This window comes from Cnephaeus nilssonii (genome assembly GCF_951640355.1).
Source record: "Cnephaeus nilssonii genome assembly, chromosome: 19".
Lineage (NCBI taxonomy): Eukaryota > Metazoa > Chordata > Mammalia > Chiroptera > Vespertilionidae > Cnephaeus > Cnephaeus nilssonii.
In genome coordinates this window covers 18,323,920-18,340,200 of record NC_137090.1, presented here as the reverse complement: position 1 = coordinate 18,340,200, position 16,281 = coordinate 18,323,920, and the positions used below count along the sequence as shown (strand labels likewise).

Below are 16,281 nucleotides of genomic sequence, written 5' to 3'. Positions count from 1 at the left end.
TTGGGGGCCAGCCATTTGGAGACTGGTTACCACCAACTGGGTTTGTAATTATTTTTAAACTAGAAAATATGAAGTACATAGGACAAAAAATAAAGTTAACATTTGGCAAAAACTGGGTCATGCTTAAACAAGTATTCATTATATTATTCTCAATAATTTTCTGAATGTAAATTAATTATTAATCTTTTGTAATAAAAATATCTTCCCTGATTGCCAGATGGGAGGGGGGTTGGGAGGCTTAGTGGAAAAGGTGAAGGAATTAACAAGTACAAATTGGCAGTTACAAAACAGTCCTAAGGATGTAAAGTACAGCATAGGGAATATAGTCAATAATATTGTGGTAATTTTGTATAGAGCCAGGTGGGTACTAGACTTATTGGGGTGATCACTTCATGTTATATAAATGCCTAACACTGTTGAACACCTGAAACTAATATAATATTGAATGTCAACTGTAATTGAAAAATAACAAATATTAAAAATAAAATAAAAATACCTTCCCCTTAAAAATGCTTGGAGGAACAGTATACCTCAAATTGCGATGACAAAGAATTGTGAAGACAGTATCAAAAAACAGCTAGGCATTCCCACAAAAGTACAAAAGAGATGGTCCTTGTGAATCAGGAAACTGCAGAAGTGAGTAGACGCAGATAGAAGAACAATAGGAAGAACCAAAATAGGAGTTAACTAATAATAATTCCTTAGGATTAAATCCTTATTGGAAGGAGCCAAGGCAGAGGTGATACTACTGAAAACAAACTCAGTGACATAATGTACAAATTCAAGAACCTCTCCTAGAACAGTGGTCAGCAAACTGAGGCTCTCGAGCCACATGCGGCTCTTTGGCGCCTTGAGTTTTTAGCAAAGGCCAGCTTAGGAGTACCCTAATTAAGTTAATAACAATGGACCTACCTATATAGTTTAAGTTTAAAAAATGTGGCTCTCAAAAGAAATTTCAATCGTTGTACTGTTGATATTTGGCTCTGTTGACTAATGAGTTTGCCGACCACTGTCCTAGAATGAAAATGAAAAAGAGATCAAAATGATTAGAGAAAAGATACAATATATAAAAGACACAGTCCGATAATCAATATTAAGAAAGTCACAGTAGAATAGAAATATTTCTCAGATTCCTAAGTAAAAATGGTGTGGGTGTACAGATAAATATAGCTCAATGTTCTTGAAGGGAATCAAGTCTTTAGTCACTTGAAAATGGGACATTTGCCAAAACCGGTTTGGCTCTGTGGATAGAGCATCGGTCTGCGGACTGGGGGGTCCCGGGTTCGGTTCTGGTCAAGGGCATGTACATTGGTTGCGGGCACATCCCCGGTGGGGGGCGTGCAGGAGGCGGCTGGTCGGTGTTTCTCTCTCATCGATGTTTCTAGCTTTCTATCCCTCTCCCTTCCTCTCTGTAAAAAATCAATAAAAATATATTTAAAAAAAAGTTTAAAGAAAATGGGACATTTGAGGTGTTCTCTACTAACGAGGAATACCACTAAGACAAAGATGATGACTATGACATTATTCAACAAAGTTTGGAAAGTTCTCATCAATGCAGTAAAAAGTTAAATAAATATTTGAGAGGAAGAGGCAAAATATCATTATTTATAGAGTATATGTTTTTTTACTGGGAAAACCCAAGGGAATCAATTGAAAATAGTTTGGACTATTTTTGGATATGCACAAATTGGGGTATAAACAGTAAGTATAGATATACACACAAATCCATCCTTTTTCTATATACCTAGAAAAACCAGTTAGAAAATATAAAGGGAAAAATGATCTTTCCAAATTGCATTAAAACTATAGAATACTCAGGAAATACATTTAACAAGAAAAGTGTAGAGCTTAGGTGAAGAAAATGATAATATTTTGACAGAGGGAAAAGAAGACTCAAAGAAATGTAGATATTTTATCTTCATGGACAGAAAGACAATACAGAAAAGCTGTCAAATCCTTTACAAGTTAATCTATACATGTAATGCAAATTCAATAAAACCAACAGGATTCTTAAACTTAGCAGAATAATTCTAAAGTTAACTTGAAAGAAAAACAAACACTATCATATCAAAAACAAATTTTTCAAATAAATAACTATAATAATAAAAGGGTAATATGTTAATTAGACCCGACAGCCTAATGACCTTTCGGGCGACCTTCCAGATGAAGCTGGGGCTCCGAGGGCCGAGCCCCTTGCACGAATTTCGTGCATTGGGCCTCTAGTATGTTATAACAACATGATAACTATAACCATGCCCCACTGTGGACAAATATGTCAGTGATTTTCAATCTATTTCATCTCATGGCACATATAAACTAATTACTAGCATTCTGCGGCACATCAAAAAATATATTTTTTGTCAATCTGACAAAAAAAATAGGTATAATTTTGATTCATTCACATTGGGCAGCTATTGTTGTGTTGGTTGTTGTCATTTTTTTTAATTTGACAATCTAAGGGAAGACAGGTCAACGCCTGTAATTAAGTAGTCAGGTATGCATGTTTTAAAAATTCTTGTGGCACGCTGGTTGAAAATCGCTGCTTTATGTTAAGGGTGACATCTCAATGTTGGGAAAGGATGAATTTATTTGCCAATTGGATTAGACAACTTCCTAGTTATTTGAGAAAAAAATAAAATTAGATTCTTACCTCATACTACATACCAAAATAAATTCCAGATGGAATCGTGATTTTACTACAAGCACTAGAAAAATATAGGTTTATATATTTTTTGAGATGGAGAAAGGCTTTCTAAGCATGACAAAGACACCAGGGACATTGTTAGACAAGAGATTGATGGATTTTACTATGCGAAATGTAAACGTTCTCTGGCCAAAAAAATCACTAAGAAGTTACAAGTCAAATGAAATTCTGTGAGGAAATAGTTGCAATATATACAGGGTGGGTCAAAAGTAGGTGTTGTGAGTTCTTGATACATAGAGTTTATTCTTGTATTATTATTTAGTAATTATTGTATTATTTTCTGTATAAACAACTGTAAACCTACTTTTGCTCCATGCTGTATAATGGACAAAGAGTTAAAATTCTTAGACTATAAATAGTTCTTAAACTCATAAAGGACAATATGAACATCCTAATAAATAGACAAGGAATATGAACAGGAAATTAAAAGAAATCCAAATGGCCAATAAATCTACAAAAAAAGTGTACAATATCACGCGCAATGAAAAAAAAATGGGAATTAAAGAGAAACCTTTAAAAAAACTTCTTCAGGGTGAAAAAGGTGGAGGGAGTAAGAAGTACAAATTGGTAGTTACAAAATAGTCACGAGGATGTAAAGTACAGCTTAGGGAATATAGTCAATAATATTGTAATAATGATATATGGTGCCAGGTGGGTACTAGACTTATCCCGGGGAAGCACTGGGTAAATTATGTAAATGTCTACCACTATGCTATACACCTGAAACTAATATAAAACAATATTGAGTGGCAACTGTAATTGAAAAAATATTTTTATAAGAATTTACATGGAAATTAAAAAGAAAAAAGAAAAAACCTCTTCAGAACAGCAAGGATCTCAAATACTGATGTTTCCTATCCCAACGTGGAGAAAGAGGCATTGGTGCATGCCTGCGCTGAATGCTGCTCAGTGTACACTGATAAAGCATGTCTGAGGACAGCTCAGCAACACGCAGCAAAAATATTGAAGTATCATATCCTTTGACTCAGCAATTCAATGTTTAGGAATTCAGTCAATAAAAATGATTATGGAATCCTGCTTATTGAAATGACAAGATGCTGACAAATCATTAAAATTAAGCAAAAAACAAAAAAAAAAAAACACGTCGCCCTGGCCGGTTAGAAGGTTGGCCTGCACACCAAAGGGTCAAGGGTTTGATTCCCAGTCAAGGGCATGTAACTGCAGGTTCTATCCCCAGCCCAGGTTAGGCAGGTGCAGGAAGCAATCAATCGATGTGTCTCTTACACATCGATGTTTCTTGCTGTCTCTGTCTCTCTCTCTCTTTCAGTCTCTTCCTTCCTCTCTCTCAAATCAATAATAGATATGTATACGCCATCATCCTACTTTTTAAAAAAATGTATTTTATTGATTTTCCACAGAGAGGAAGGGTGAGGGACAGAGAGCTAGAAACATCAATGAGAGAGAAACATCGACCAGCTGCCTCCTGCACAACCCCCACTGGGGATGTGCCCGCAACCAAGGTACATGCCCTTGACCGGAATCGAACCTGGGACCCTTCAGTCCGCAGACCAACGCTCTATCTACTGAGCCAAACCGGTTTCGGCCATCATCCTACTTTTACAGAAAGAAATTATGTAACATATATTTACATGTACATATATGTGTAGAAAAAGTCTGAAAATGGACACACCAGAATATTTATAATAGTTTTTTCTAGACAATAGAATTACATTTAATTTTTTATTTTTTCTTATCTGTAATATGCAATTCTGGAATGAATATGTATTACTTGTATAAATTTAAGCTTTTATAAAGGGATGAAAGATGTTATAAACTACATGACATCTTTTTTTTTTTTTACATGACATCTTTTTAAAAAATATATATTTTTATTGATTTCAGAGAGGAAGGGAGAGGGAGAGAGAGATAGAAACATCAATGATGAGAGAGAATCACTGATTGGCTGCCTCTTGCACACCCGCTACTGGAGATCGAGCCTGCAAGCTGGGCATATGTCCTTGACCAAAATCAGACCCGGGACCCTTCAGCCCACAGGCCAACGCTCTATCCACTGAGCCAAATCGACTAGGGCATGCTGGGATATGACATATTTGACTATATAAACTAATACCACTTCTTATTTAAGATATCAAAAATTAGTAAGTCAAACTCTAGAAAACTATAGCATCAGAGACTCCCCTCCCCAGTATTCTTTCTAGTCAAGACCTACTCCCAAGAATGACCATTATCCTGACTTGTAACTCCATAGATTAGTTTTGCCTATTTGTGAACCTTATAAAGAGGAAATTGGACTTTTTTTTACTTGACATCATCTTTATGAGATTCGTCTCTATTGTGCTTTTGTAATTGTAGCTCATTTATTTTCATTGCTGTGTTAGCAATGAATATGGGTCATGATTTTGCCCCCAGGAGACATTTGGGGACAGTGTAGGTTGTCACAGCTGGAGGCAGGGTGCTATTGGTATGCGGTGGATGAGGCCGGGCATACTGGTCAAAGTCCTACAAAGCACAGCAAAGAACTATCTGCCAAAAATGCCGACAGTACCTGCCCTACAGTATTCCACTACGTCACGCCGTAGCCAGCCATTTCTCTGTTGATGGAGACACAGAAAGTTTTACAGTGGCAAAAACTGAGAGCAGCCTAAAACATTCCAAATTATGGTTTGTTTGAAAGAGAACGTGTTATGCAGTTATGAGATTTCACGTTCACAAAGAGTTTGTAATAATATTTTGATGATATTTTAACTAAATAAAAACTGGCAACAAACCTGGGGGTTCTCACAACCCCCCTCAGATGTGATGGTTCTTTGCAATGGCTCACAGAATTGAGGAAGGTGCTGTACGTACGATCACAGTTTTATTGTAAAGGATACAGATCTGGAGCAGCCAAATGAGAGACAGGTACAGCGAGACCTGGGAGGGCCCAATGGCAACGCTCCCTTGTTCTCTCTGCATGGAACAGGGCGCAGCACCTTCCCTACACGTTAATGGGTTCACCGAGCGCCACGGACTGTTCGCTGGGGTTTGCTGGTAGGCAGGATGGGGCGAATCACTGCCCACCCGAGTGAGCCCAATCTCCAGCCTCTCTCTCCTCCTTGGAGGTCCAGGTGGCTCCAAGTCTTGACCATTTAATTGCATGGCTGTTCTTTCTGGTCCCAGCTCCCATCAAAGGGATCTTTCCAAGAGTCCCCTCATTAGCATAAACTCCGGTGTGATCCAGGAAGCTCATGAATAACAAAGACACCTCTATCACTTGGGAAATTCCAAGGGTCTTAGGAGCTCCATGCCAGGAAGCTGGCACAAATTCTTTCTTATACAACACAGAGTAGACGCTCAGCAAATATTTGCTAAGCAGAAAGATATAGTCAAAACACCAGAAACTGGCAGGAAAGAGGAAGGCTCTTGGATTCTGCCACCTGCCACACACACACACACACACACACACACACACACCCCTATTATGGAGATGGACACATGAGGCTATGAGAAACCAATACTGTTAAACATTCCAATCATATGACAAACTCCTCGTGCTCTGGCTTATATTACCAAGCATCATGATGATAATTTGCCTTCCCCCGTGGCTTGTTTATAGGAAGAGAATGTTAGCCAGGCTGACACGAGCATGCACACTCGCCTGGGTAGATTTCTTGTTAATTAATAAGTGGCATTCTGGCTTACATAGATCAGTCTCTGAGCTCTTGCGCCTCCCACCATTTGTGTGGTTCGGAAGTTGCAAGCCAGATGCTGCCCAGCTCTGGACCCTGCAAGTTCTTCCAGGCCGGTGCCACCTCGACGTGGGAGACATGCAGCTGATCTCTGCCTCTACGTTGCAGGGTGTGGGCTTTGGGGCATTCACAACATTCCTGCAGCAGAGGAGTTTCTGGAACACCCCAAATTGGATCTGCGTGACTTGAATATAATCTCCAGCAGGTATGTCTGAGATGTGGTTGTAACGGAGAAAGTTTAAGCCTAGTTAATTTTATTTCACTTGACTTAGAGAAAGAACATGTGAAAGAAGGGGAGCTAAGGACATCGATTAACTGGGCCCCCAGAACCTCAGAGAATTTCACCGTGTTTATGTGGTCCCGGCCAGAGGCTGGAGGCACTGACTGTAATCAAGCCTTGCAGTGGCTGGAGCGATTTAGTCCTCCTCTAAAACCTGAATGAGAAAGACTCGCCTGCCTTCAGCTGTAATTCAATGTAGTGCTCAGTACACAACCTTCTGATTCATCATGAGACCTCGGAATCACCTTCACTATAGCCTCTCCATTGCATTTTTAAAAAAATATATTTTATTGATTTTTTACAGAGAGGAAGGGAGAGGGATAGAGAGTTAGAAACATCGATGAGAGAGAAACATCGACCAGCTGCCTCCTGCACACCTCCTACTGGGGATGTGCCCGCAACCAAGGTACATGCCCTTGACCGGAATCGAACCTGGGACCCTTCAGTCCGCAGGCCGACGCTCTATCCACTGAGCCAAACCGGCTAGGGCTCCATTGCATATTAATAAGTAACATTCTGGTTTGTACATCTGCTTTTTACGAGCTTGGTTAACAGGAGTCAATCCCATGAAGCTGATCCGCTGACGTCCTCTGGGTTACAAGCTGAGGAAAGTTGGGAACCAGACGACAGGACCTGGGGACCCCCTCCAACATACCGCCAGCCGGCGGCTGGACACGCAGCTCCTCTCTAGAGGACCACGTTTGCCTCGCTGTATCCCGCAAACCACGATAGACTCGGTCAGGACCCTGCCCACAGCACCCCTGAACGACGCTCTCTTGAGGGCCCCCAACGGCCAGGAGCTCTCTGTCACCACCCTACAGTCGGCTTTCTTGGAGATCTCGGTTGTGGCCATATTTTCCTCAACTGAAGTCCAACTTGTCACTTCATAACTTTAACCTACGGGTTCTTTCACAAAACACAGCCCGTGTTCTTGCGTGTCTAGGCTGCCGGTCGCCCGTTCCTCCGGAAGAACTTAAACACGGTGGCGTCCAGCCCTCTCACCCCGCCACTGTTCTCCTTCCAGCTTTCCAGTGTCTTTCCGGAAAACCCGATCCCCCCAGAGTCTGGTCAGTCCACTCGCACCATTTATTTCTGAGACACAAGCAGCAGAAGTTTGCTGTTTCTTCCAGCCGCTGCATCTCACTGTTGGCTCAGATGCTCCCGAGAAAACGCCTTCATCTCCATGCATTTCCCCTTCCTTTTGGGTTTGAAGCCATTGACAGCAGGGCCGCGCGGGGCAGGCGGTGGGTTTACGAGGGGGAGCCCGTTTCTGCCCTGGGTGAATGCTGTTTGGGTGCCCTCTGAGGAAGAGGTTCCTCAGCCCGGGACTGGTTCAGAATTCAGCCCTAAGCAGCCAGCCAGTCACCTTTCTCCGGGAGATGAGCCGTCACCAGAGACCTACCTGGGAAGGTGTTTTGTTCACCTTTGTCCCCGAGCACCTGGCGGGGGAAAGGCTTGGCGAATCCTGCCAACTAGAGACCAGTTTCCATGGGGGTGTGGAGAGGACGAAGAAAAGCTCTTTGGCGGATGGCTTTTTTCCTTCTGGTTCTAGAATATAAAAATTGTATATATAGTAAAATCGTTTAACCAAACCTAGGACGTGGCGACTTGTTTCTCTTGGACTCCCCGACACATTCTGCGAGGAACTTTGTCATCTGAGACCTCCCTGCTGCCAGCCCAAGCTGTCTTAAGCGCTCCTGTGCCTGTTGGTTGTAGACTTCATCTAGAAAAAGCGTCCCATCACTCCTGCTCCCCACCCTGTCCCTCACCCCTCAACACCCTGTTCTCTCCACTGGCCAACCCCCCCCCTCCTCCCGCAGCCCAGCCCGCAAACCCACCGGGGTTTGAGCTGGGGGTTGGATGTTATCACTGCTCAGAGGCCGCAGGAGGCACATTCGCACGGACGACTCCGGGAGGCCACGTGCTGGCCCCCTTAGGACCTGGGAGAAATCCCCGCGGCTCCCTGTGGTTCCGACGGTCTGTCCAGTGAGGGATGCCCGTTTCCCCAAAGGCTGCCTCTCATTAGCATGAAGGGGGGTGGGGTGTGGGGAAGGGGTGGGGGGGAGAGAAACAGCAAAAAGCCCGGGCTGGCTTTGAGAGCCTGGGAACCGTGTCTGCAAAAATGACAGCTCGAGCTTTCTGGCTCCTCTGCCTGATCCTGGGATCATCTCCCGAAGCCCCAGTGGCGGAGGGAAAAGGTAAGATCGATGAACGGCTGAGCCCCGGGAGAGGGACTGGGATCCCGGGGGTAGGAGCTGGGGAGGGGGCGCGGTGAAGAGAGAGACGAGAAAGGGGCCAGAGGTTGCAGGAGAGGAGACTCCGGGTCCGGGTCCGTGTTCGTAGGGAGCAAAATGGGTCCCCAAGATGCTGTGTGTCTTGGCAGCCTTTTCGGAAAGGAGCCAGTTGAGCTGCTGAAATGCTCCGGAGCGAGCCGGGCAGGCTGGAGGGAACGCTGCCTGTTAAGCAGCTGCTCCTTCCCGGCGCAGGGAGCGTGTCCGCAGGGATCGCGGCGGCGGCGGGCGCCCCAAGAGCGCGGGGTCTGACCTGCGCCCGAGCCCCACGGGCGGTCATCGCAGCGCTGGGTGAGCCCCCCGGGGGCCGAGGGCGAAGAGAGCAAAAACCCGACCTCCCCCCTCCCCTCCCTGTGGCCCCAACGAATGGCCCCGCCACACCTGCGCTTTAAAACACACCACGCCAGGCACGGAATGAACCTAAGTTACGGAGGGAACGCAGAAATAAGGATTTTCTGTGGCGCGGCATTTTTGTTTTGCTTTTTTTTTTTTTTTTTTTTTTGGGGGGGGGATGTTTTGTTCGAGTCACTATCTCTGGGAAAAGAGCTTCCGCACCTCACAGGGCAATTTACTTTGGGCTATTTTTCCACATGGAGTGACTTCAGTGGCATTTAACCCAAATATCAGCCCATCTTTCCCAGGACAACAGATGGTGATATCAATGGGGAAGCAGTTGGGAAGGTCAACAGTTGACAGTCAGGAATTGGATATCCACCAGGACTTTATTCAGCTGTGTGTGTGGGGGACAACGTTGGCCACGATGAGTCAGAATCAACCTCTTTGCAAAAACATGAACTGTAACCAGCTATTACTGCTGGGTGAAAGCTGATGTTAAAGGAGATTATCAGCGTGGCAAGATAAATCACTTTAAATGAAGTGTTGCAAGAGCTGCAAACGGGCGGACCAAGCTCTTCCGTGCAAGAGGAGAGAAATGCTGAAAGCCAGCCGGTTCAAACGACAGAGGGAAATAAAGACGGGTCCTCGAGCCTGTCCGGAGGGCGCTGGGACCCAGGCAAACGGGGAGCTGATATTGTGTAACTGGGCATGGAAAGTTGCCCAGCTTCCGAGTTGGCTGAAGTTTGCTCACCAATCTGTCTGGAGCCCTGGGGAATATCATTAATAATTTTAAAAATTTGTTTGCATGCCGTACCATTTAGAGGAGTTTTTTCCCTCCACCATCAAAGGAGGGGACATTGTAAGCAATGTGTGTGCTTTTATTATACTTCACCCGAGGCCTCTGCCTCCCAGCTAGGCTTTCAACGTCTCTTAGCCGGAGTTCACCAGGCAGCGGTGTCCAAGAAGCCGGATAAAAATCCGCTCACAAATGCCCGATTCTGGAGACCAAGATGACAGTGCAAACACGGATGGGAAAACCAAACAGGTCCGTTGTCAGGGGCGCTTCCACCACTGGGAGAACCTGTAACAGGAGACCTCGCCCCCTGGGGTTTGCTCTCGGTACTTTCTCAACAATCGGTACAAGCAAGAGGGCGGATGTTTATACAGACTTTAAAGAGAGGGCAGAAAGAGCTGTTCTCCAACCACAGTTGTCAATTACGTTTAGTCCTAGAACAAACAGGGGGTTGTCATTTTAAAAGCTATCGATTTGGAAAGGTTCCTTAAAAAAAAACACACAACAACACGAAATGTTCCCACGTGGTGAGAAAGTTTTCTTAGCTGGCCTCATTCCTAGAGGGCAAGACCCTCATCTCCGTCTTCCTTTGGGGCCCAGGAAACGGACCAGAAGCTGAGGCTTCCCTCCCCTGACCACCGGGGCGCCTTCCTCTCGCCCTCCCTTCTCTGTTCTTCGCTCCCAGGCCTCCCGGCCTCCCCAGTCTCCGCTCGCAGGTGCTTGCTAAGTGTGCACTGCCCCCCATCTCCTTGCTAAGTGTGCCCTGCCCCCCATCTCCTTGCTAAGTGTGCCCTGCCCCCCCTCTCCTCTCCCCTCCCGGGGCCCTGTCCTCTTTCTCCCCATCGGTCTCTGCTCCCCTCCGCGGCCTCACCTCCTCGGCCAGCCTCCCTCCCGCAGCCTCCCGGCCTCTCCTCTGTTCTCCCGACAGCCTCGCCGCCCCACGACAGGAACCCCGATCCCGGCGGCGGCCCGAGCGCGGAGGAGCCGCCGGGGCCGCGGGAACAGCCGGTCCCCGAGGCCGCTCCTCCCGCCTGGTCGGACCCGCGGCGCCGGAAGCCCCCGCCGCCCGCCGAGAATCGGACTGGCTTCCGGGAGGCCGCGCGCGCGCCCGCCGGCCCGCCGAGCCCGCGCCTCCCGCAGGCGGAGAACCGCGCGTCGCCGCGCCGCGCCCCCGCGCTGGAGGACTCCCCGCTCCGCGCGCGCGCCCTCGCCCTGCGCTTCCCCGCCGCGCGCCCGCCTGCGCGCGCCCTCGACGGCCTCGCTCACCCCAACCGGCCGCGCGCCGCCGCGCCGCCCGCGCTCCCCGCGCCGCCGCCGCCGCCGCCGCCGCCGCCGCGCCAGGATCGGCCACGGGGCGACGCGGATCCCGGCGCCGAGCCCTGCGCGCACGCCTGTCGGGTGGATCTGGACGAGCGCGAGTCCTACTGCGCCAGCGAGTTCGGTGAGCCCCGCCCCGCAGCTCCTCCCGGGCCCGGGCTGCATTGCCCAGGCCGCCCGGCGAGCCCTGCCGAGCCGAGAGCGCTCGGCGATGCGCGCGGACACCCCACAAAACCCTAGGGAAACCCACCGACTCGGTCCTGCAGGCCCCAGACCCGTGTGGACTGTGTCTTGATTTGTGATGAACGCACTGGGGAAAGAAGGAGGGAGCGAGCGTTATGCATTTGTCCAAACTCTGTGTGTTTTGAAGCAGCAGTGAACGGAATCGTGCATGATGTGGACGTGGTCGGCCCAGGGATCCAGCTGGTGACTCTGCTGGTGGACCGGGACGGGCTGTACAAGATGAACCGCCTGTACATCACTCCGGACGGCTTTTTCTTCCGAGTCCACATCTTAGCCCTAGACTCCTCCAGCTGCAATAGGACATGTCCAGAGTTGAAACCCGGTATTGAAGCTGACCTGACCACTTTTTATGTGTACTTTATTTACATCACCATTTGTAACGTGGGGGCCACAGCTCGGTCACCCCAGCACCTTTGGGGGCGAGGGGTATTCCAAGACTAATAGAATTTGGACGACAGGTGTTATTTTGGCCACCGTTAATTTAAGCTCCAACAATCCTCCACCCTCCGCTTAAAGGTGGGAACAGCACGGATTGGCACAAAGCAGGCACTCAGTAAATATTAGTTGACGAATTGAGTGCATGATTGGAAGCACCGTTGACAACAAGGGGACCATAAGGGGCTCTGTCTAAACTGCGTTTAGAAAAATCTTTCTTGAGGGTTGGGACACCGATACCCTCTGTCCCGTCTTTCTAGAGATGTGCTCTGGCAAAATCCTGTGGATACATTGTGATTAGGACCCTCGTTCTCTAATGTTGTGTTTACAGGTGGATTATCTGGTTCTCTTCTAAAGGTCATTGTTAGACTGTTTCCACCAGTTGTCTGAGGTTCAAAATAATAGAGCAAGACAATAGATTCAAGCTTAGTCGTTTCTTAAGGATCTTACATTTTCTTATTGTTTCATGGCATTTAAAAGACACTATGAGTTTACACCTTTTTCTTTCCCCCCAGGCAGCAGGTATATTGTGATGGGCCACATCTACCATAAGAGACGGCAGCTCCCTACAGCTCTGCTCCAGGTCCTAAGAGGGCGGCTCCGACCAGGGGATGGACTGCTCCGGAGCAGCAGCAGCTACGTGAAAAGGTTTAACCGAAAAAGGGATGTGCAAGTTCAAGGTGCAGTTCACACCCAATGCATTTGAATTTACCACCCCAGCATTTCTGGATCATGAGACTTGGAATTGATCAAGACAGAAAAGGTCTATCTTCATGTAATCATGTAATCCCTGCTCCTAAAAACATATGTTTTGTGTGAAGGTCCATTGTAATGGGACCTTCCTTGACAATAGGGCACATGGCTCCTTTTTATGAACTAGTTGCCTAGTTCCAACTCTAATCGTGAAGTTGTCACCTTCTTAGTTACAAGATGCTTCTTAAATGTATGCTTCTGAGCTCGGTGGCAAAGTTATTCTTAGTGCTAGTTATGCACATAGCTACTGACCTGTCCCATTAACAGATCACTGCTTCATGCTGTTTATTTTTAATTATTTTAATTTAAATACATTCTCAGTAGAAATAGTTCACAAAAAACATTTCCTTGATTTTATATACAACTTTGAATAGTTTATATCACGTATCAAACCAAATGTTATACCTACAGCATCACATTTTAAGTTCTGTACATAACAGTAAGTGCACTAGTCAAAGACATGTATGATGTCATATAGATCAAACATATGGGTCAGAGCCCAAGACACGTTATGAAGTTTTACACTTAAAGAATATTAAAGGGCTTAATTCAAGCACAATATTACTCAAACAAGTGTTTCTGATGTACCAAAGTGTAAGATAGTTTATTTTCATGCCTCCCTGCTCCGAAAAACCTATGTTTTGTGCTGAACTGTCAGCTATCCCAATGCTAAACATATTCAGGGTGTATCTGATGTCATTTTTCTATGAAGACCAAATATCATGTTTGTTTTGTAAAGCAGTAAACCTTGACTTGAAATCAGATCTTGGATGCACCTGTTTTTTTTAGCCTCACTGAGCCCCAAAAGTTTGGGAAGAAGCGTCCCTCAAACTTACTCAACAAACCCTAGAACTGATATTCAATGACAGCTTGCAAGCACGTGAATTTTAAACATTTTCCAGTGGGGATAAAAAAAAAGTTTAACCATTAGCTGAATTTCATACTGATTTTTACTTGAACCCACAAAAATATGAACAATTTTTCCCCCCAGTTCATTTGAAATGCTGTACTTCAGTTCATTTGAAACACTGACACTGGTAACCCATGGGGAAGATGACTGCCTAAAGGGAGATAAAGAGGAACTGCACTTGAGACAGCCTGTTCGGTTTGAAAGGACATGCTCGCAGTGAGCTCAGGAAGTGTCCAGCTGTAGTGGCACAGGCGCAGTGGCTGGGCGGCACTGAGGACCCTTAGAGACACTTTAAGGGAAGCAAGTAGCAATAGCCCAAGACAGTGGTCGGCAAACTGCGGCTCGCGAGCCGCCGCGGTTTGCCGCTCTGTTGAAATGCTTTTGCCGACCACTGGCCTAAGACATAACATCTGAGTGTGATGGGAGATACGGCTACCTTATTTGTCCCAAGCATGGGCAGAGAGGTAAAATAAAGGCCGAGAGGTTCTATTATTCTGTGGTTAAAGCGTTACTGGAAAAAAAATTTTTTTTAGAGAATTTTTCCAAAAATGAGTCTTGCCCAACCATCTTAAAAATCCTACTAGAAAGGCTGAGAATCTACTGCGTTCCTACATGACCTGTTAGCAGTAGAGTATACAGTGAGTGAGGAGCTTCTGGGTTAGTTTTAGGATAAAAATGAACTCAGACGTAAGTAGCAGCAGTCACAAAAACCAAAGCCGAATTTTTAAATGTCAAGGCTAGCTGAAACTGGTTTGGCTTAGTGGATAGAGCGTCGGCCTGCAGACTCAAGGGTCCCAGGTTCGATTCCGGTCAAGGGCATGTACCTTGGTTGCGGGCACATCCCCAGTAGGGGGTGTACAGGAGGCAGCTGATCGATGTTCTCATCGATGTTTCTAACTCTCTATCCCTCTCTCTTCCTCTCGGTAAAAAATCAATAAATGTCAAGGCTAAGTGGTAGTCTTGAGCAACATGGTGGGGAAAAACAATGGCCAGATAGAGAAATGGATTGGTTGGATGGTCAGATGTTAGAGCATAAAGTTATAAATATGATCTGGTTTAAAAGTGAAGAAAAATCTATCACTTTTACAGAGCCTGAAGGTTAGGGTTTGATTAGACTGATTGGATAGTACTATTTTCTGAGTTTTGGAAGCACAAAATGTCCCAGAACTGTGTGATCTGCGTGATGCTAGAAGGCCATACGGTTAGTACGTACACCGCGGCCAGCTTCTTAGGAACTTCCTCTTAAAATTAAGGCCATCATTTAAGACCAGGTTTGCAATGACAAGAATGAGGCTCAAATGAGTTAGAGCAGTGGTGGGCATGGGGATGGGCACAGGAGACTGAGTTCAAGGGGAAAAAAAAAAAAGACTTTTCTTTTGGTAACATACACTTCTTTTGGTACTAGCTTTTACCTTTTTACCTAAAAACTGACCTATAATACACCAATTCAATTTCAGGAACAGGACTTTATAATTTAAAAAACACAGCCTATTTCTTCAGCTGAATTTGGTCCCAATTGGATCAATTGGGATGTGATTTAAAAGCCTGTTTTGCTATTTTATTCTAAGTAAATAGAAGGATCTCAGAATATTTCAAATTATTACAGCCCTGGCTAGGTGGCTGTTGGTTGGAGTGTCACCCCCTACACCACAAAGGTTGCGGGTTCCATTCCCAGTCAGGGCACATACCTGGGTTGTGGGTTCAAACCCCCCTTGGGCGCATATGGAAGGTAACTAATTGATGTTTCTCTCTCTCTCCCTCTTTCTCTAAAATCAAAACATATCCTTGGGTGAGGATTAAAAAAATTATTAAGAAGACTTCTCAGTCGGCTCTAAGTACGTATAAGGCATTACTTTGCCCGTGAGATACCATTCTCATTTTAAGGGCTCCAAATCTGAGGCTTACAGGTAACAGCCTGTCACAGCAGAGTGAGTTCTGCAGTAACCACAGCGTGCTGTGTCGCTCAGTCTGTAAGAGTGCATATTTGAAAGGTCACCAGGTTGGCTCTTTAATAACATCAGAAATACACAAAGATGCAGGGAGTCTGCCGAATAGAAATGAACACGGACAGGGAAAGAACTTTTATTTGTAGATTACAAACCACAGCAACTGTCAGTGTCTCTAAAAACCACTCCAGGCCACTTGATATATAAAATGGTAACTGTTTCACTTTAGAAAATATCTCTAAAAGTTCAAAACTTTAAAAAACCTACCTATTGCAGGACATTAACTAAAATCAAATCCTGCAGAATTTGGATAGGAGCAAAAACAGCGTTATCGATGTTATGAAAATACTTTCCCTGAAACAGTTTCAAGGAGTGTGAATTTGGCAGATGAAACATAACAAGCACTGAAAATACCTTTAGCCAAGGAAACCCATTGATGTAAATAAATATATTTACAAATCCAAAGACTGGGTAGAAAAATCCTAACGATCACAAATGAGCATTTTACTACTTGGATTATTGGGGGAGGGGGGGAAAAATAGCTGTAATATGTATATTTTACC

General features: G+C 45.5%; 1 protein-coding gene across 1 annotated transcript; it reads left to right on the top strand.

Moving 5' to 3' along the window:
• The first annotated feature begins 8,809 nt into the window (after positions 1 to 8,809).
• On the top strand, positions 8,810 to 16,248 carry LOC307115267 (UPF0450 protein C17orf58). Its single transcript, XM_079798425.1, has 4 exons — positions 8,810 to 8,892; positions 11,043 to 11,555; positions 11,805 to 11,996; positions 12,625 to 16,248. Exons 1-4 carry the CDS (start codon positions 8,817 to 8,819, stop codon positions 12,813 to 12,815), a joined length of 972 nt encoding a protein of 323 aa, XP_079654551.1. The 5' UTR covers positions 8,810 to 8,816; the 3' UTR covers positions 12,816 to 16,248.
• Positions 16,249 to 16,281: the final 33 nt, after the last annotated feature.

What these genes read in the sequence shown, in the direction of transcription:
- LOC307115267 (XM_079798425.1), top strand. Translation starts at nt 8,817, where the DNA reads ATGACAGCTCGAGCTTTCTGGCTCCTCTGCCTGATCCTGGGATCATCT. An exon ending in CCCAGTGGCGGAGGGAAAAG is followed by an intron (nt 8,893 to 11,042) that starts GTAAGATCGATG and finishes TTCTCCCGACAG; the next exon opens with CCTCGCCGCCCCACGACAGG. An exon ending in CTACTGCGCCAGCGAGTTCG is followed by an intron (nt 11,556 to 11,804) that starts GTGAGCCCCGCC and finishes GTTTTGAAGCAG; the next exon opens with CAGTGAACGGAATCGTGCAT.